Source organism: Branchiostoma belcheri, unplaced genomic scaffold (genome assembly GCF_001625305.1).
Source record: "Branchiostoma belcheri isolate BF01 breed outbred unplaced genomic scaffold, Haploidv18h27 scaffold59, whole genome shotgun sequence".
Taxonomy (NCBI): Eukaryota; Metazoa; Chordata; class Leptocardii; order Amphioxiformes; family Branchiostomatidae; genus Branchiostoma; species Branchiostoma belcheri.
The window spans coordinates 327,374-347,635 of NW_017804231.1; the positions used below are offsets into that span (position 1 = coordinate 327,374).

Genomic DNA, 20,262 nt, shown 5'->3' on the forward strand with positions numbered 1-20,262 from the left:
AGGATCTTGACTATAATATCAAAGGCGGCTTATAACTCTTCCTCAACAAAAATAGATCTGATTAGTAATATTTTAAGAAACTCGAATACATATTTTCTGGGGAAAAGTAAATGCTGGCACGCGGACGGAATTGGATGGTCTTTAGAAAGTTTGAAAATATGAATGTGTAAATATGTGACTTAGAAAAGCGGATTTGAGCAGTGAGTCAAGTTAAAAGCCATGCTTCTAGGTCATTTGCCTTTTAATACCACCATGGAGTAATCTGATAAGCATATTTTGACTGATTTCTGTATCGATTAAGTGATTCCTAAACAAGGCAATCCATCAATTAAACCCCGAGTAATAACACGAGATTATACATGATGACTCGCACGCACGCACGGTAGCCAAGATAGTAACGGTTTAGGGACTAACCCAAGGAATGCAAGACTAGTATCTTTGATAATTACCCATGTACTGGTACATGTATATGATAATCCACCTGTGATACAATGTACATAGTGTAATGACGTTCACATTATTTGTATATAACAAGTCTTATGGTAAATGAAGTTCTGAAGATGGTTGTGTAACGTTGATTATCTGTTCACTTTGTTAAGATTGCAGTATCAAATGAATGTAGCATTCTGTTTTCTATTAATATTTACTTGAAAAAAGTCACTTGTACAGCCAAATTCAGAATTATTTTAAAGTGATAGGAACAAACGTGATGTAATTACATGTGGTACCCTGGGTCTTCTGATAGAGGTAAGGAAGACTAAACTCACTGATCTTTCTAGGATGTATATTATCAAGAAGGAAATCAAGAAGGACAACTCATCTAAGTCCAGCACATAGTTTACTACCAGTAGCTTGATATGAAAGAATTCATAGTACTGTATGACTATGTTGAAGGAATGCAATGATGTTACCTACCTACCTACCTAGTCCCATGACCGACACTGGTCGTCGGGGGGACAAGGCAGACATATGTTATGCCTCGTTCAAAAAGTCAACTGACGTAGTCATCAGTTTACCCTAGCGTAAACACTATAATAACAATTGCACTTGTATAAATGCTTATATATAACGCTACATAGAATTGAATTTAAATGCATTTATGTCTCTACTAAACGAGTTTATATGCCAAACAGGGTAACACTAGGAAATTGCTGTACACTCTTACAACAATGTAACTAGATGCACTAGACAATGTTGTTGACTACAGTAAACGAGAACACTGATAAACTAACAGGCAACAGATATACAGGTATATTACAATACAGATATCGAAGATGTGCCTTTCTATAACCGGAATGTATAAACCATAGTATAGATCATTATAGATTATACCATCGAGGCATATGTATAGAATTACTGGCAAAGCTGCATCTTTGACTGTGTGATATACACCACATAATTCTGTGTGGCACAGTCGGAATAATATCAAATACAAATGCATATGCATGTATAACAAACTTGTAAATATACATTTACTATCACATATGAATAAATGCAATATATCACGTTGCAAAACCACGTTTCTTCTGAACAGTAGCAAAAAGCCATCAATCTTATCCACTGGATACAGTTCACTGGTCAATTGTTGCAAACAAGAAAACCAACAAAATTATACAATTGCTTACAGTATTATCTTAGTATGGAAGAACGAAGTGGACGTTTGGCCATAGTTAAAAGTTGTTATGGTTATACTTAAATCATGTTAAGAATGTTTGACATTCACAAATGTATAAATCATATATACATTTAAGAGCACCCTTATTCTGATATTAAGCTGGAAGGATTTGAAAGTATTTCAAATCATATTTAAGAATTTAAATAAATTAGATGCTTTACAAGCATGTTTTACGCATCAGTCATTAAGTCGCATTCGGTACTTAGTTTCACACTTTAATTATACTTCTATACCTTAAGTTTATATAGAATTCGTCACATTGATTGGCAAAATTTACAATAAAGAGATCTCTGACACTATTCCATGAAATGAAAATTATATCATACAGACATTTCTTCATATACTTTTCTTATTTATACATTTAAGCAACTTTTGTTGGAGAAAAAAAGTATCCTGCACTAGTACTGCCCGGCTCATCATGGAATGTCCTTTCAAAAGAAAACTTAGTACCCGGCATATTGCACATCAGTAAAGGAGAGAAGTCCTCTATGCTTTAGGCATTTCACTGATCAATTAGCACGTCATAATTATCCAGCCTTGCAACTAGTTTAAGTTGATGTTGTCGCTAGCAGTTTTACCCAGACTCAGTGGGACTTGCTTGTGTTCGTTAGAAATGTAACCTCTGTTGTGCACTTTAAAAAGTCTGGCGGCATTTTCAGCGGAAGGAAGCTATAGAAATGTAAGGTCAGCAATTGAGAGGTCGGTAGTCAGTGAGTGATGAGTCAGTGAGACTAGCTAGGTTTCATCACGGAGGTAGAAAAACCTCCATGGTTTCACCTAGTTCGCACGATACATGACAATGCCCTACCGGCCAGTCAAACACTTTAGATCAAGTCGGCCCATTGAGTCAAATGCTTCAGCATCCGGACCCTGAAGCGGACCCGGACGCGGAGCCGGACCCGCTGGCTGCCTCCGCCCCCCGGGGGGCTCCGCCTGCTGCTGCGGCGGGAGGGGACTCCGTTTGCGGGGTGTTCCCCCCGGGCTTCGGCAGGAGATCCCGGTACAGCTGCAGGGCACAGGGGGTGATGAGCAGGTCTCCCTGCACAGGCAGGGGAGAGATCTCCTTCCAGTCTTTGTCCAAGTCGATGTCGTAACTATAGCAACGCGACAGGTGGGGTCCGAACGCGTACATGACGCGGCCGTGCATGAAGAAGGAGTAGTTAGGATGGTGGCCAGGGACGGGCGCCAGGACACGTGACGTCATCCAGGTGGATCTGGCGTCATCGTAAGCCACGGACGCGCCGCAGGGGTGGATAAGGTGGATGAGGTTCCGGGTCAGAGTGCAGACAGGCCGGTCACAGGTGGGGTGGAGCTCCACTGGCGGCTCTCTCTGACAGGCTACACTCCATTGGTCTCTTCTGACGTCATAGATCTCCACCGTACTGGTATTGAAGTAGCTACAACATAGACACATCTCAGTATGGCATACAAAAAAGTACACAAAGGGTATAAAAGAAATGTCACAAGGAAAAGATGCACGGATGTATAGAGAAGTTGTAGTCGTTCTCACCTGCTATTCCTGCCCAGCAAGACGAACAGTCTGTCTCCCTTCCTGACGAACTGGTGGTAGAACCTGGGTTCTGTCATGGGCGCAAGCGTGGTCCACTCGTCTCTCCCGGGGTCGTATCTGAAGACAAAAATCAACGTGATGTGAGTAGGCGATCGTTTGATGCCTTTTGCATTTGTAACATATCAAGATTCTATTCTGCAAGACCAAAAGCCATGAACATAAAAAGACAGTGAGGGGATTGAAAGAAGCCATCTAAGCCAACCAGCCTTCAATGAACCGGGACGGGGGGCGATACTAACTTAGTCCACCTCTGACCCTTATCAGGTTGCTGCATGTTCACGAGATAGGAAAGGAAGTAAGGGGACCAGTCTTTCCAAAGACCGAGGCGTCTTTGGTCGATGGAGTTGAGGTTAAACCGATGAAGAACCTCACAAAATAATAAATCAGGTTAAAAAGATTATTCGATTATTAGACCTTTCCACAGATGGCAGGACGCGCGTGTGATCCGTGATGCCGCCGGAGACGTACAGCTGTCCATCAAACTCGGCGACTGCGCAGTGGTAGCGGCCCACGCTCATGGAGGCGATGGGGTACCAGGCGTTCTTCTGGAGGTCGAACCGTTCGGCCGAGCGCAGCACGTTTCCGGCATGGTCCATCCCACCTGAAACACGCACAAACACGTCACTATCGCATTTATTAGCCTCGCAGACCTGTGCGGTGGCGGCGGTGTTAATTTTTTTCAGGCATCAGTAACGCGTCCACCAATACGGCTAAGTTTCACTGGCTTTGGCTTTATTTTTAATACTTGGTGTATTTGTCAATATATATGCCTTCTTTCACACGTTCACGTCAGATTACAGACACGGAAAAAAACCACAAATGTAAGAAATCTCTAACTTCAACAAAATTGGATGACATTGACAAGACTATAAGCAACAGAACACACATCATAAGGCTGTTGTACGGTACCTATGGCATAGATTGCCCCCTCTAGCGCTATAGCACAGTGGTTGATCCTCGGTGTCAGCGTTGGAGGCCACGGAAACCAGTGGCCGTCGTCAGGCATGTAACACATGGTCATGTTGACGCCGTACTCGTACCACGACGCCGGCGTCTTCCCGCACTGCAGGACGATGACATCACGCGTCAGATTACACGCCCGGGGCTGCGCTGACCCCGCTAGCCGCATGGCGGCGCGCCTTTCAGGTAAAAGGTGGTACAATTTGACTTCCTCCACCAGGGCTTTGCAGTCGGACGACTGGGCTAGCAGCGGGTTTTTGTCCAGGCTGTCGTGGATGTAATACGGAGAGAGCTGTGGAAGGCGGATGAGGGCCAGCACACGGGCCAGGTGGGCGACCCGCTTGTCTGGGTCCGCTGCCGCCCATCTCAGAACCTGCAAACGGGGCATATGGAACCGTAACGTTACATATAATAAACACATTTCTCAATGTTCTTCACACAAGTTATGATTATCTTTCTTACTACATTTTGTATTGTCATTATCACTATCAGTGTAATAACTAACTGACATTACCTATATGGCTATAAATCTAGTCTGATTTCACTTCACACGGACCATCACACTACTAGTCTCCAAGCACGCTCATATGAATATCGATCTGACGCGTGAGTGCTTTTCCCTAGCCATCGTATCAGGCTTGTTGGGACGTCTTTTTAATGATTCTATCTTTAACATACAATTCTCTGATTCCGGCCAATATTGTAGAAAACAGGACCTACAAAAACACGATAAGAATCCGAGAAAACACTACGCGTGCGTGTCTCCGGCAGAAACAAGGAAATGTTGAGTCAACAACACCGACCGCGGATCCTGCTACAGAGGCTTGGTATTTTCCTGGGGCGTTAGAGGGCAAACGTCACGCGCTGTAATCAAATCACGTACACTAACAGCTTACCTCTCACTGACATTCCAAACGACCTTGGTCGGACAGAACGTTGCATGGACTTAGTCTGAATTTATCACGGGATAGTGTCTTGCGATTTGTAACGTAACTTGCGTCATGTGGCTTATTGCGAGCTATTCATATTTGTTCGGAATGGGATCGAAATTAACACTAAATGCTCTGCGTAGTTACTTTGATATTGTACTTGTTTTCCTGACAACGTACTATATTTTACTACATTATGTTTCGGTGGTTCTTGTTCCATACAAAAGGGCAAATGGCTGTTGTGCGTGAAACTTTTATACAAACACATTCCACCTTAACATCTGCTTGGAGATGAGTTGCGGTAACAATCAGAAAATACTGTGATCAGCAAAACAACGCCGGCAATGTTAACATGCCACTGCATGCCGTGCAGCTTCGAGCTCCTAATGAGCTCAAGGCTACGATCTCGTTGTGAATGTTTATTTTTGTGACTGCAGAATGACAGAAACCAGACCTGGCAACAACGGAACAAACATTCAACAAACAGTCGGTAACAGCGCCGTATATTCTCCGCTACAAACCCCCGGCAACACATCCGTGTTCTTGGGACCGTAAACAGATCGATAAAGAAGCATTTGACCGAGGCAAAGCCATCAATACAACGTACCACTTTTAACCAGATAAATGTGCACTAGAGAAGAACTAATGAGTAGGATATCGCAGTAGTAAAATACAGGGGTGTTATAGGCGTGGTATATACCAATCACTAGCCTGGATTTTTAAAATCAGGTCAGGCAAGTCAGCGTTGAAAGATCAGGACAGAATGCATTAAAACCATTTTCCAAAACACGAAGACATCTAGATAACTAAAACAGAACGGTAACCCGGTTGTCATGGGGTCGGTGTGAACGCCTTATAATAGACGATCGTAGGCATTTTCTGATCACCGTGTTTCTATCGTCATTGGCGGGAATTTTCCGGCTTTCGCGTTTTGACAGCCTGTCACCAGTAATGACCCCTGCAAAGGCCATAGATTTAATAGGTGTACACTGATACAACATCCGATACTCAAGGCATTAGTTGTCTTTTAACCAATCGGCGTGGTGGCCACACCGTGTACTCTAACTTGGGTGGGTCTTTACGACATTTGACTTTGGCACGTATGACACGTAATCACTTAGCCCCAATACCCTGCGGGCTAGCCGTGATTTTTTAAAAGTTCATAACCTGCCCCGTATTGTACATCCTTAGAAATGGCTGGTCCAAGGGGTACAACTAAAGAATCTATTAATATATTGAACATAACGTCTCTGTATGTCATTATATTGAATATAATATCTACGGTACAACCTTAAATCAATAACTTTAAAACAGGTTTACCGAACATAACAGGACTTCAAAGAAATTCGTTTTGTCCTTTAAATGCTTTGTTCTGCTCAGTGCTGACAAGTGGTTTTAATAGCTAAGTAATGCCCGTAGTCCCATGCTTGTAAACGATAACATACCAGGTCGCAGGCCAGTCGTTCCTCTCGGATACAGATGGCTTCGTTTGTCAACAATTCCTCCAGCTTGTTCAAGGGCAGTTCTAGCACTTCGTCATGCGTCATGACTTCGGGAAAATTCGCCAGGACGAATTTTTCTGATTTCTGGGCCAAATCTCCGAGCCGATAGGTCTCCGCAAAGTACCTGACGCCCAAGCAGTTGGAACAATCCATGTTTTTCTCCAGGTAGTCCGCGCAGAAGGATTTTACGTCGCTCAAGAGAAGCAAGTCCGAGGAAGGAAGGATCTTGTCGACAGTGTTGTAGTCTATGGTGATGCTCCCTGTGTACATGTAATCTAGGATGGCTTCTAAGGCTACAGCACTGACGTTCTTCAGCTTGATCTCCTTCTGGCTGCCTTCAGCGAGCTGAGTTTGGAACATCGCCGCGAAATAGTCCGAGAAGGCGGCTAGGACGGATCGGTGGGCGGGGAAATGTTTCCCCTCGGCCCGCAGGACGACATCGCAAAACGCCCCGGTCTTCCTCTGCTCGTTCAGCTTAGCTAGGTTGAAGCAGGCGTGCTCAGCGTAGTTCCCGTAGGTGGCAGCCCCTGGGGAGGCGAGTTCAGCCCCACCCCTCGGGGGCAGGTCCCGGGAGGAGGGTCCCGTCGGCGCCTGCCTGTATTTGTATATGTCCTCGGCAGCCATGATGGTTTGGGGCATGCCGGGAAGGATGTTTAGTGTGTTGATATGTTGACATTTGTGGGTTTGATGTTTTATACAACTAAGGATTCGGTGTGTTTTTTTGTTGATTTCTGGGTTACCTGACTATGCCATTGGGTTTTATATAGCAACGGTCGTTATCAACAGTGAGAGAAATACTGTCCTTACAAAATATTATGATATTACTTCCAGCAGGTGGTTAGTTTTTTCCGTGGGGTTTGCTTGGTAGTGGGAGAACTGTGATCTGTGATCTACAACTAGGCATTATGGGAAGTTTTGCGGTATTTCCCATGGCCCCTTGCTTCAAGCCCCTGGGTCCCCTTGGCCGTCGGCCTCCGGCTCAAGTTCAGGGTGTCATGGTAACATGATCCGTGATAGGGTATCATGTTTTAATAACTTAACTTTTAAGTTACTAACAATTAAAATCAAAGATCTTGAACATGCACTTGGTGACTTCTTTTGCACATCCTTTTTGTACACAAACATACGGTATGAAATGCAACGAGCCTTGCTCTATTATCAAAGCGCATGCGTTCCAACACAAGCTATTCTCAGGACAAAGGCCATTATACTTACTCTCCAAGCAGAGGTTTGGGTTATTTTTGACGTGTTTTTAGGCTTTTTTTATCGGGGTTTCTTTTTTTGCAGTGCAATTTTTACCCCTCCCCCCCCCCCAAAAAAAACAATTCCACTGCAAAAAAGAAACCCCGATAAAAAGCCTAAAAACAAGCCAAATTAATTAAAAATAACCCAAAACCAAAACCTCTGTTTGAGAGTACATTATACATGTACTGTCCAAGGAGGTTCTATAACCATAACCTCTTTTTACTGTCACATTGTTCTAATCATTGGTCATGTCAGGATAGGACACACAGGCTACAGTCAAATAAATTTTCACTTTATCCATTTCACCAATGGTGGTACTTTATTCTTTAAATGACATTTTTTTTCAGTCAACATATATCAAAGTTTAGGGAAAGTTCAACCAATGAGGTTATACGGAGACATCCTTGGTTTAACGCAGGGTTTAACGGTAAATCAACGTTTGATGCATGCAGCCTATGCAAATTAGGAACTAACATATAGTTATACATCTGACATGCAATGCTAATAACGGAAAATAGATAGATATATAAAATCATGCGTCAATGTGAAAATGCAGTAATGGTAGCCTGGTGTCCAGCCTTGTTAGCTTTAGTCCGCTCCCCAAGAAGGCGGGGAGCGGATCTCAGTGGGGAGCGGACTAGCTAACAAGGCTGGACTGACCAGGCTACAGTAATGGGTGTTGTAGTACAGCACTTTATAGTCCAAAACACTTGTATGACAACAGATGGAATTTAGACAGTGGAAGGAAGCGGAAAGTCAGAACTAACGACAGTCCATACGCTCCTTACTCATAGGAATCATGACTCGTATTGTTGATGGTAATACAGGAAGGGGACAGTCTAGTACCTTCTAGCGGCTGGGCCAGGGACTGGTCGTGACGTCAGCACTGCTGGGGGTCCATCTCGTGTCATCCAAGATGGCGTCGGAAGTAGGTAGGTGAAGCAAGTTCTCTGCATTTTCTGCACGATTTCAACCATTCCAAATGCCCGATTGACCACATTTGCTACTACATGCAAGTAAATGACATAGTTATCCTTCCTTAGAGCCCCTATATGGACTTCTAACTTGAATTTTGACTTAATTTTTAACCCACCATTCAACGGTGCCGCCATTTTCCTGGTTTTGGTGTTGTCCCGTTTCTGGACGACGAACAAAAAAATGGTCGGCCTCGGAACAAAAAAGACGACCAGATCAGACCGCGTACATGCCTCAAGTTAGACTCTAAGACATAGTGGACTATATGAGCCCCACACGTCACTCTGATGGTGGTATTTGACTTGCTTATGCCGAACACATTTTTGGGTTACTGAGGGTGGTGGTGAGAGTCCATGGAGACTGCATACATACATGCGAGCTAAAAACGAACAACCGTCCATACATGCTGACTAAACACTTCTTCTTTACCGTTAGGTTTAGTACATAATTTCTACATAGGACCTTCAGAAAGTGGAAAGTTTGGTTCTACAAAGCTGTTATGTGGAATGATGCCTAAATATTTCGCCTATACAGTATGAGTATGCCTTTGTGAGTAGGACAATGACTGTTATTGTTGCCCCACAATTTTACCATGATCGGTTTGGGTAACAATTTTGATAATAAGACCCCATGCCTTCCTATCATGACGTAGTTATAGGAAATTTTGTGGGAAGATGCTTTCAAAGTTTTATGATTTGTGTTGTCTCAGTGTCCTTGTACATGGGAAACAAAAGATTTTGCAGATAATTTCTAAATTTTGGGCTCATTACATTACATGTACTATGGTGTAGGTGCTTTGATCGCATGCCTACTTTATTGACTTACATGTACAAATATCCTCCTTTTTAGCCAATTAACAGGTTAAAATTTGTACATGAAGCTTAAACATTTGGACCTCATCGATCAACAAAACCAAAGATTACTGAGCCATGTACATGTAATTACTTATAGTGCTGATAGTCAACACACAAGTCTGGATAATACATTCCCAGATTTAGATGACATGTGCTATGTTTCCTAAAATTATTGTAGTTACTCTACAGGTAGGTGTATCTCTGTAGCCGGTGGTCCCATTTCCTGTCTGGTGTTGTACAGTTGCTGCACCAGTGCCCATGTTGGGCGCCCCCCTCCCCCACACCACATTCCACAGAGACATGAACTCTAAACAGCAGGTTCAGACTCAGGGCACCTATAAAATATGTGCTGTTTCATGAAACATGCAAAATTAGGAGATGCCTTTTCAAGAGGGATGATTTTGTGTCATCAAAATGTGCTCCAGTGGTCTAGGTTTTTCTTTTGTTTCTTTAATATCTTTTTTTTCCCATGTTGGGTGTTTGTGACTATTATCACAACCAGTGATACCACTGTTATTTTACATGTACAACATTTTCAACTTACAGCTTTTTTTTTAGAATCCCAAAATCTATCCCCTCTTTTGTTATAAAATCCAGGGAAAAAAAATCACTGAAACAAGTGTAGCATTTTCAACATATCTCCTAGCATGTAATGTAATAGCCATCTACATATTCTTTGGACATAGACATTACCATCAAGGACATTATATCTGTATCTGTATAATTATACAACATCCTTGTTATCAACCACTTGCATGCAGCAGAAAACATACATGGACAGGTCTAAATTGACCCTGGATGACCTTGTAGTGCTGATTATTTATTGATTAGCTACAGCAAAGCAGGAACAGGTTACTTCCTCCTGCAGTGACAGGAACACCAGTCTTTAGAATGTGCCAAGTTTGTATTGTTATGGCTAATCCATATTGGTTAGAACAGTGGGAAAATGTTTAAAAGATGAAAGAGTGAGGGTGTCGACATGTACATTTTACACTCGAGATTATACTAATTAAAGATGATAAAAGTGGAAAGGAGCGTCAAACTGTTTTCATGGACATACCCTACTCTACTGGTATCTCTTGTTTGAAATGGTACAGCCTAAAGGGTTTCTAAGGAATTGAAAGGATGCTATGTGCCCCGGGAGCTGTCGAGTAATGAAATGGAATACTCATATAGGGTTTCAAATCATTAATATTTCTGAAGGGAAGTACAACAGTGCTACCATATCAGAAAATTCTAGGGAAACAGGAGAAATTACATGCATTAAAGGTTTGTCATAGCAAATGATGTGACACTCACAGAGAGCCAACTAATACTACCTACTAATATTGCTGCTGAGGAGGAAATGTCCTAGACTCCTAGCCAAAGCATCTTGGAAGAGGAAATATGATGATGTATGCTTGATGTATGGTCACGCATGCTGCATAAGTGACATGGTATTTCCCTGCAGACCTGAGCTGTATCCAGCTGACCTATGGGAGTGTACATGTAGATTGACCCGTAGCACAAGGTTTATGGTTTGGTTGAATGTTTTATCCAGTTGTTCCACATTTTGGTTGAATGTTTTATCCAGTTGTTCCACGTAACTTCCGGCTGATTGATGAACTGGACGAGGGGCAGAAGGGCGGCGGGGAGGGGCTCGTCTCCTGGGGCCTGGAGGACGACACTGACATGAGCCTCACCACCTGGACAGGCATGATCATTGGACCTCCCAGGGTCAGCAACAACAACTTTTCCTTATCCTACTTGATTCCTAGTCTTAAATCTTTTAAGGAAAATGTTGTGTTTCAGTCCTGAAAAAAATTAGGGTCAGTAGGTAGGGATCATCTTTTTTTTAATTTCTTTTTTTATTAGACTTTGGCAATCTTTACTGATTGAACTTATACAATACAGTTTAACAAAGTAAAACTTGCATGAAAACTGTCAACACTTTCATCACTCACATGTCAGATCATGGAGCTAGAAAAGGTCGATCAGCTGGAAAATTTATGTCCCTTGCAGGGATCCACAGAAAAAAGGCTAGGGTCTGCAGTTTTTTCTATGGTTGGTCAGAAAACAGGAAACACAACATTTTTTTTGTAGGCCTTATCTACGTTTCGTATCATGGAGGGCATACTGGTACTGCATGTTAAGGACAGAGCTACATATTGAAATGTGCCTCAGAGGAAGCTCATGTTTAGAACTGGTAAAGAATTCTGTGTTACTGGCATGTTTAGTCTGAAACTTCTTTTTCTTAAGATTGAACGTTTGCTGAGTAACATATAAAGAGCGAGTTGTGCCAAAGTCACAAGAAGTTGTACATTTACATACACTTACACATAACTATACATTTTCAAACATCTGTGGTAAGGGGTCAGTTTCAATAACAGACTAATGATTAGAATGTTATTTATTCATGTTTTGCAGACTCCATATGAGAGCAGAATTTACAGTCTAAGGATAGAATGTGGGAGTAAGTATCCCCAAACACCTCCCTCAGTGCGATTCTTAACGAAGATCAACATGACTGGAATCAATGCTAACACAGGAGTGGTGAGTACAATTCTACACTGTTTCTTTGTGTGTAATGCATGCATTAGCTTTCTATGTCGGCAAAGATACTGTATATTGTTAACATACCTGTAATGTTTTTGTCAATGTGTAGTTGGAATGAGCACTACAACATGTAAATACATCAATAATATCTGCCACAAGAGTGAAAAAACACCCCACAAATCCAGCTTGGTTTGAATTTGGTTAGAATGTTTTCCAACAACTCCATAACAATCGTAACAATTCCTTTGGTTTTCAAAATGTTAGCCAACTTTCCCTTCAACCTGCCTTTGGGTTTTTTCTATATCCTTGCCATCCTTCTATATCGTATGACAAGGCTTTGTGAATTCTAATCTCATAGTCTTCAGTGACCAATATCAGACGTGGTTATGGCTGTTACAGGTTGACCAGAAATCAGTACCAGTACTAAACCGCTGGCAGAATAAATACTGCATCAAGACTGTACTGCAGGAGCTGCGCCGATTAATGACAGACAAGTCCAACAACAAACTGACACAGCCACCGGAAGGCTCCTTGTTTCCCTGAGTGGGTGGACAGGAGGGGAGCGGTGTCATCTCGCGCAAAACCTGTATCACAACCAACCTTCCCACCGAAATGTGCTCAGTTTCAGGGGTGGTGTCATCAGTAGTGCTTGGTGATAGATTGTTAGTGCTTTCCTGTCATAATCTTAAACCTCATCACCCTTTCATAGAGAAATAGTTCAGTCCACATACTACTACTGGAACTCAGCACTTATAAGGGCAGAAGGGGTGGGAAGGGTTGGTATATACAACTACTGAAAGAGAGCAAGAACACATACATACACACACACACATACACAGAACTGCAAAAACTTCTAGGATCTAACAAATACCTGTGATTGACCCACACTAGTTTTCTGCTGGGTGGAGGTATGTACTACTACTAGAGATGATAGTTACAGTCTTCCTGCCCATTCAGATGCATGGCTGTGTTGTCAACAATAAGTGATCTGCACTAAAATGCATTGCTGGTAATGTAAGCTTCTGAAAGCTAAAAGGGGGGGGGGGAGGAAGAGAGGGTAATGAAACTCTTTTGATAGCTTTTGTGGTGCAGAAAAATGAAAGAAAGCACAAATGATAAAACTCTTCAGCAAATAACTTTAGCATGTCAGATTTGTTGGGCAGAAACTTGTGAACTTAAGAAAAGCATTGTTTTGGTAACAAGAAAATAAAGATGTTTCCCTTGTTTGATTCCTTCTGGCAGTAGAATATAAGTTGTAAGTTGTCTTCTTTTTCTGTCACCCCTTTGGTTTGTGTACTCTGTTGTGTACAGTACAATGTTCATGATTAGAAATAAATGGAATGGTACTTACAATCTGATGGTGCATATGTCCTCTCTACGTGTACGGTCTAGTCTTCAACTCTTTCAAGGTATAGAGGAAGATAGCACCATACTTACTTATCCATTACAAGTTGAGTTTGTGTAATGAAGATTTGTGTCTTCTTACCATATAGATGTTCTATCAAAGGATGAGAGTTGCCATTTTGGGGAACCATTGCAGTTTTAGCATTCTAACTTTCACCTTATTGCCTCTGGGTCTTCTTCAATGACTTCCCTTAGCATTACTTATTTTAAAACTAAACTAAATGTAGATTGGAATGTTGACATAACAGTATACACAATGTACTTCAATTCTGAGTTGTGTAATTGGTATGAATCACCTGTCAGTACGTCAAGATGTGATAAAAGTTAAAGTTGACCCTGAGTCCCTTTTTTATTGTGCAGTTATTTCATTTCACTAAAGGTGAAACCAATACCTTTCAACATCTCCCTCCTTTTTGGTATATTTATCACAGTTAAACATCCCAAGTTACACATGTCAGATATCCTTAGCTTAGTGCATCCTGAGCAGGATGTGATTTTAGTAGGTTGGTTTGGTAACAAAGGATTGCAGTGCAGTAGTCATTTGCATGCAGTAGGTTGTTAGTCCATTGTGTCTAGGGCACAGAAAGGCAGAGCCCATCCCTCTCCTTCCACCGCTTTACTCCCTAACCGAAGTCAGGTACCCATTTTACACCTCTCAATGTCATGTCCACTAGCCTTGCCCCAGGCCATTTCATGCTATCCAGTATGCAGATTTACCCCCCACTTACATGTATTTAAAACAAACAAGTAACAATTCAAAACCTTTATTTCATTCCAAACAAAATATTACTATAATTGTTTGTAAAATATTTTCTACTTTGAATACAGCTACATAGGTTAACAACTTCAGAAAGGAGTACATGTTTAGGATATCCAAAATATAATTTTGTCCTGACTGTCTACATTTTTTGAGGAATGGGAAGACAAACTTGTACTTTTTATTTCTTACTGGTATAACTCTTTGAAACTTGCAGAAATCTCTGGTGGTATGGACTACTATTAACAAAAAGCAAGCTCTGTGCAGGCAACTGCTTAGTACAATGATTCCAACTTGGCACTAAACTACATTATATATATTTCACAAACACATTTCACCTTTAGTATATATATTAAAGGTACGTACAAAACACTAAGATATGCTTTAACTCATTAACTCATTAAACTGAAGAAGACAAAAGCATATGAACAGAAGATTTTGGCATTTGTTGAGGAAGTTTGAACAGTGTCTTAGACACCTCTTTGTGGAAACAACACTGCCCCGAAAAGTGGACTGTACATAAATTATCTATTATAATAGGAGTATTATCTGATATTCCAATTGTGTGAATATTTACAAACAAAATTAATCAATAAACTATGAGTTTCATGAAAAAAAGGAATGTTAAAAGTTTTTATATCTAACCCTTCTATGGTCCATTTCTCACAAAAAAAAAGGATCAACCTTCCACAAAAATTTGTAAAAACAAAATGAACTTAATAACCAGGGCCATGTGCAAAATGCTTTGCACGGCATTTAAGCATGACACTCTCTTCACTGTGATCTGTAATATTAGCTGCAGGAATGTGTAAAAAAGATTTGTATTTGGCATCAATAAAATACACCATACAACATGTTGACAATTACACAAAATACGCCCATTGCATCATCATGTGATAATTAATGACCATTTGCATTGCCATTGGCGTCCACAATAAATCAATTCCACAGACTTTCAACCCACATTTTGAGGATATATATGTTATAAGGTCTTTTAATTTTTAAATTCAACATATAGGAAGTTTGATAGCCAGAGGACACAGAAATACTGCTGGTGTGACATACAGAAATATGTTTTTTTGCTGTTTTGTTTCTCAGGCAGCTGCGGACACCTCAGCTCCCTGCATCTGAAAAAAAATGTTCAGATTCTGTTGGTGAAAAGTTGTGGATGCTACTTGAAATGGCTGACAGTTTTCAAAATTTATCCAGTTGTTTTCTTGTGTATCAAACTACATGTACTTTCAAATTGGTTTCCCAAGTATACACCGTATGAATCAGTGAATACAAATAACAAAGTTGCTCACTCTGTGTCCACGGGTCTTGACTGTTGTCCTGGTCAGGACTGGGCATGGCAGGAAGGGTGTCTCTCAGGGAGGTCAGCATCGTGCAATGGTCCGAGGTAGGGGAGCGCTGGGGTCAAAATATCCTTAGTTAGCACACCAAGGAGACCACAGAAAAATACATACTCTGATAAGGTGTAAAGAATAAAATAAGAATAACGTTTCCGTTACAATTCTTTCCCTACATCCGCATGTCTGGTTACTTGCCTTGTAACTAACATGCGCAACTGCTATTGATCCCAGCTATTAATGGAGCTCAGCAGTAACATAGCCCATTTAGGAGCCCATGAGTAGCATGCCCAGTGGTTAGCGACCCTGCCACAGGACCAAGAGGTTGGGAGTTCGAATCCCAGCTTATCAACGTAGTTTCAGACTAATTGACGTACCAACATTGCTTCAGACTTACCAGATTGACCACCGCTCCAGCTAGAGACCCCTGCATGATGGCGCCCAGCTTTTTCCTGGGGTCATTCCTCTTCTCCTCCTCTTCCCTCAGCCTGTCCCTGGCGATGTCAAAACTAGCCAGGAACTCCGACACAGCAGAGAACACCTCCTGGGAGTCTGTACCAGGCAGCTCTCCATACAGGCCCTGGGAAAGCACAGAATAGAATAAACAGACTCTCTTACACAACCAAACCCAATACAAGGACAGGTGCAGAAAAACATCAGAAATACCTGCACAGACCCAATTTTACCTGCACTAATATGCACCCAGTACTTACAGCATTGCAATCATGCTAATCATAATGTAAAGACTTCAAATTTTGATATGATCATCATATTGTTCCTGAAGCTCAAGTTTCTATCTACTAAATTGGCCCTTTGATACAAAATTCATGTTGGTTTCAGGGGTAGAATATAGGAAATCATCATCAAAATAAATAGAAACTACATGCAAATATTTACCAGGACTTTGTTGAAAGTGTCTCTCATGGAAGAACATTGCTTCTGTAGTGCATTCAGTTCCTTTTCATGTGCAGAGAGCTTGTCCTGAAAACAGCAAGAAAACATTTAGCAAGGTGAAGATGTAAGCATGCCTTATGCTAGCAAATATCATCTTTTTACCAAAAAAAAGACTAGTAAAAAGGTGTTGGGAAGAAATCCTCAAGCCTTACCTCAACCTCTTTACAGAACTCCAAGTCTCTCTTTGAGGGGGAGTTCTTCTTCTTCTTCATGTAAGCCACGTGTTTCTTGGCCTTCAGTAGATCCTTGGTCATCACTAAGAGAAATAAGTTCAAGAACTATTGCAATGGATTTCCTGAAAAGTTTCTGGTATAGCTAAATTCCCTAATGTCTTTCTTAGTTCAATGTGTGACTAGTAGTGTTTATACATCATCTTCAGTACTGCTTAGCCTTCTAAAAAGAAGATTACTAGCATCTGCGCATTAGTACTGTGTGCAAGGTGCAAACAAAGGGTAGGGTAGGGGTGGACGTGGACAAGTGCAAGGACAGGACAAGTGAAATCAGTGGTGCTAGTGTTACACGTATTTACATATGTACAAGGACCGGGAAGCAGCTCAATGCAGCGAAGCCCGTCCCAGCATACGTATCTTAATCAATTATCTCTCTTGGCTGGTAAATCACAGTAAATACATGTATGATAATTAATTGATACATATCTTATATGGACAAGTTTTACTCTCAAAGTCTTGTAGTGTATTGTATAAACACATGCAAAATAGGAATGTTTCACAAACAGAAGTGGCACCCACCTTCCATTTCTGCCATCAGGCCTTTCACAGAAGCTTTTAGAAAAATAAAAGGGAAAACTTCAGTTATTACAATACATTAATACGAGATACTATCACTTACAATAGTTATCTAAAAGATACTACAAACATCCATAATCTGCAACCTTTATTTGTTGTCAAAATTTCTTCACATGAAAACAACTTTAACTACATACATGTACATACAGTGGATTAAGACAAAAATACTCAGTAATAGATAAATAGAAAGAAGCTCACCTCCTGCAGCCCTCTGGACACAGCTCATCTCAGCAGACACATCCAGCAGTCGAGGCTCCTTCTGTTTTATCTGTTCCACTACAAACTGCAGCAGACTGTATGACTTGTCACTGCTGTAGGTCTCAGACAACTGCAGGGGTACAAGTGGTTTTTATTCTTGCTCTACTTTTTGTTGGCAAAGCTAATTTGCTCAGACTTCTAATTTGACAGTAGTACCTGTCTCCATCTAGAAACTAGGATTCTACTCAAAAGTCAAAGTGTTCACACAATCGTGTCGCCTTAGTGACAAATTCATTATATTATGTTCAAGAGAAAACATTCAGAGCAGTGAGTTTGAAGATGTATTCATGACTTATACTATGAAAATCAAATGGCATTTGCTTACTAAATGGGAGACTAATAAAAAACTGTTAGGAAGAAATCCACAAACCTCATCTTCACCTCTTCTCAGTACTACCAATTTCTCTTTGAGAGGGAACTTTTCTCCTAGCATAACTGGAGTTGTGCTTACCTTGGCGAGAGAAGCCAGGCGGAACCCCCGTGCGGCCCCCCTGGTGGTGCCCATGTTGATGCGGTTGCCCACAGCCAGGACGTACTCCAGGACCTGGTGGAAGCACTTCTGTCCCACCAGCTCCTGACAGGCACCAGAAGTGGTGTGGATGGACTATGGAAGAAGACAACAAAGTCTAACTGTCAGTAGCACAGGGCAGAATTCCTTCAATGTCTTAATAAATCCTAGCATACTTGAAAACTTTTTATCCAACACAAAGAATGGTTTTCACCAAACCATTCCTTGGGTTGGATCAAAACTTTAAACTTTTAACTACCAACACAGATGAACTTTCATGATAGCATAAATCTTAGCATAGTTGGGTCTGTGCAGTAGTTGATTGTGCAACTGCCAAAACAGTTGGGTAAGACCCCTTAGTCCAGAGGCAACCCCTTAGTCCAGAGGCAGGACTACGCATGCCGACACCCTGTCAAGGCAAAGTCAGTGCTCCTGTGACTCACCGGTGTAAGGTCCTGTATCTGTTCAGGTAGTTCCACCAGCACCATGAGCAGGTCCAGTCGTACCTCCACCATTGGCACGCTGCACATCTCCAGCATGAACTGGTCCGTGGACTCCAGCTCCGAACGGTCGCCCTTGTACGCCCGGAACAGCTCCTGCTCTTCTGACGTGGGCAGGTATCTGGGGTCCGGACAGCAACAATGAGACATTTCTTCTTCATATTCATATGTGGGGGTTTTCTAAAGCTTTCTTATGACTACATATAAATATGCTAATAATACAGATCGCAACTAATCATACTAGCAAAAGGTGTGTGTTTGAGTCTCCTCCTAAACAAACAAAGAGACACTAAACTGGATAGTGAGTTACTGAGTGAGTGTCTGTTGTAGCTATGGTAGTGGAAAAGACATTATGCTACACTATCCTGTCAAGCAGGAGTTTGCACCTATGAGTGCTGTCTGAATATACAATATGCTAGAAAAGACGATGCACAGAGAAAATTTGTTTTAAAACAAATCCTGACCTCCTGAGTGAGTTAATCTGTTCTGTGGTGAGTCCTCCGTCATCCTCCCCCACGATGAGGAGTTTGTTTGTGAGCTCCCCGGGGTTGACCTTGAACCCAGTCAGGAAGATGGCCAGGTTATGTGCCATCTTAGAATCCAGGAGGAGCTTGGCCTTCTTCTTAACCTTGACTGGAGCTGAAGAAAGAACAGGTGCTCAATGACAGCAAATAAACTTAAGTCTATCTGGTCAGTAAAAATGGCTATAGCCGGCGGGCTTTTGCTAGGGTCGGTCGGGAAACTGGAAACACAGCATTTTTTTCCTAAGCCCAAGCCCAATGTGAGATGAATGCTAGTTGCAAGCCTAAAGGAGAGCTAATGTATAATACTACAAGGTATAAAGAAACTACAAAAGCTGAAACCTACCTGAGTCTGGTGAATCCCTGTCAGTAAGTGCGAAGTATTTCTCCAGCACATCAACACTGATGTCTGCACTTCTGTCCTGGGCCTGCTTCCAGATAGTCTTAGAGAGCTGTAATACATGTGTGGATAGGAGATACATGAGCAACCTGGGCTGACTACAGTATCCATACAACCTTTACCTAGGTTTTTTGATCTCCTTTGGTCAATGTTGTCACCATATTTTTCACCTTATGTAGAGTCTCATGGAAGAACTACCTTCCAAAAATATAAAATCACATCATACTTGGCTAGCATGGGAACCTATTGTTGTATGTTGTATAAAGTACACATATGTAACGTTACACATTTGTTGTCTACACTGTTAATATGAATTCCTTCCTTAATGTTGTCACTGAAGTGTTTTATGCTAAACACAGAGACTGGGCTCCTACCATGTTTGTGGGAATTTTGGTCCAGTGGAACGGCCTTAGTTTGACTCTTGATCCCCTGTTGAAAATAGGCAGAGGTGGTGCTGCTGGGATAGGGCTGGTTGGAGGAGGGGGTGGGGGTGGGGAAACAGGTGTGGTGGGAGGGGGTGGGAAAACAGGGCTGGTGGGAGGGAGTGGGGAGACAGGGGT

General features: G+C 41.8%; 3 protein-coding genes across 3 annotated transcripts in view; 1 reads left to right on the forward strand and 2 right to left on the reverse strand.

The window, feature by feature from the left end:
* Positions 1–462: 462 nt before the first annotated feature.
* On the reverse strand, positions 463–7,278 carry LOC109482119 (kelch-like protein diablo). The gene is made up of 5 exons (XM_019784810.1): positions 6,580–7,278; positions 4,155–4,578; positions 3,660–3,846; positions 3,186–3,302; positions 463–3,072 (listed from the first exon to the last, which is right to left on the reverse strand). Exons 1-5 carry the CDS (start codon positions 7,273–7,275, stop codon positions 2,532–2,534), a joined length of 1,965 nt encoding a protein of 654 aa, XP_019640369.1. The 5' UTR covers positions 7,276–7,278; the 3' UTR covers positions 463–2,531.
* Positions 7,279–8,703: 1,425 nt separating this feature from the next.
* On the forward strand, positions 8,704–13,598 carry LOC109482120 (ubiquitin-conjugating enzyme E2 variant 2-like). Its single transcript, XM_019784812.1, has 4 exons — positions 8,704–8,813; positions 11,284–11,426; positions 12,117–12,242; positions 12,645–13,598. Exons 1-4 carry the CDS (start codon positions 8,798–8,800, stop codon positions 12,786–12,788), a joined length of 429 nt encoding a protein of 142 aa, XP_019640371.1. The 5' UTR covers positions 8,704–8,797; the 3' UTR covers positions 12,789–13,598.
* A 799-nt stretch (positions 13,599–14,397) lies between these two features.
* LOC109482126 (cytokinesis protein sepA-like) overlaps positions 14,398–20,262 on the reverse strand; it is a 14,626-nt gene continuing 8,761 nt past the window's right edge. Inside the window, exons 13-24 of the mRNA XM_019784818.1 lie at positions 20,077–20,262; positions 19,649–19,754; positions 19,246–19,420; positions 18,725–18,902; positions 18,225–18,377; positions 17,714–17,843; positions 17,459–17,491; positions 16,862–16,965; positions 16,653–16,736; positions 16,153–16,335; positions 15,711–15,816; positions 14,398–15,533 (exon numbers count right to left, since the gene is read on the reverse strand). The exon at positions 20,077–20,262 is cut by the window's right edge and continues 714 nt beyond it. Of these exons, the coding sequence (XP_019640377.1) occupies positions 15,520–15,533; positions 15,711–15,816; positions 16,153–16,335; positions 16,653–16,736; positions 16,862–16,965; positions 17,459–17,491; positions 17,714–17,843; positions 18,225–18,377; positions 18,725–18,902; positions 19,246–19,420; positions 19,649–19,754; positions 20,077–20,262 (1,452 nt within the window). The 3' untranslated portion in view covers positions 14,398–15,519. The remainder of the gene's footprint in view (positions 15,534–15,710; positions 15,817–16,152; positions 16,336–16,652; positions 16,737–16,861; positions 16,966–17,458; positions 17,492–17,713; positions 17,844–18,224; positions 18,378–18,724; positions 18,903–19,245; positions 19,421–19,648; positions 19,755–20,076) is intronic.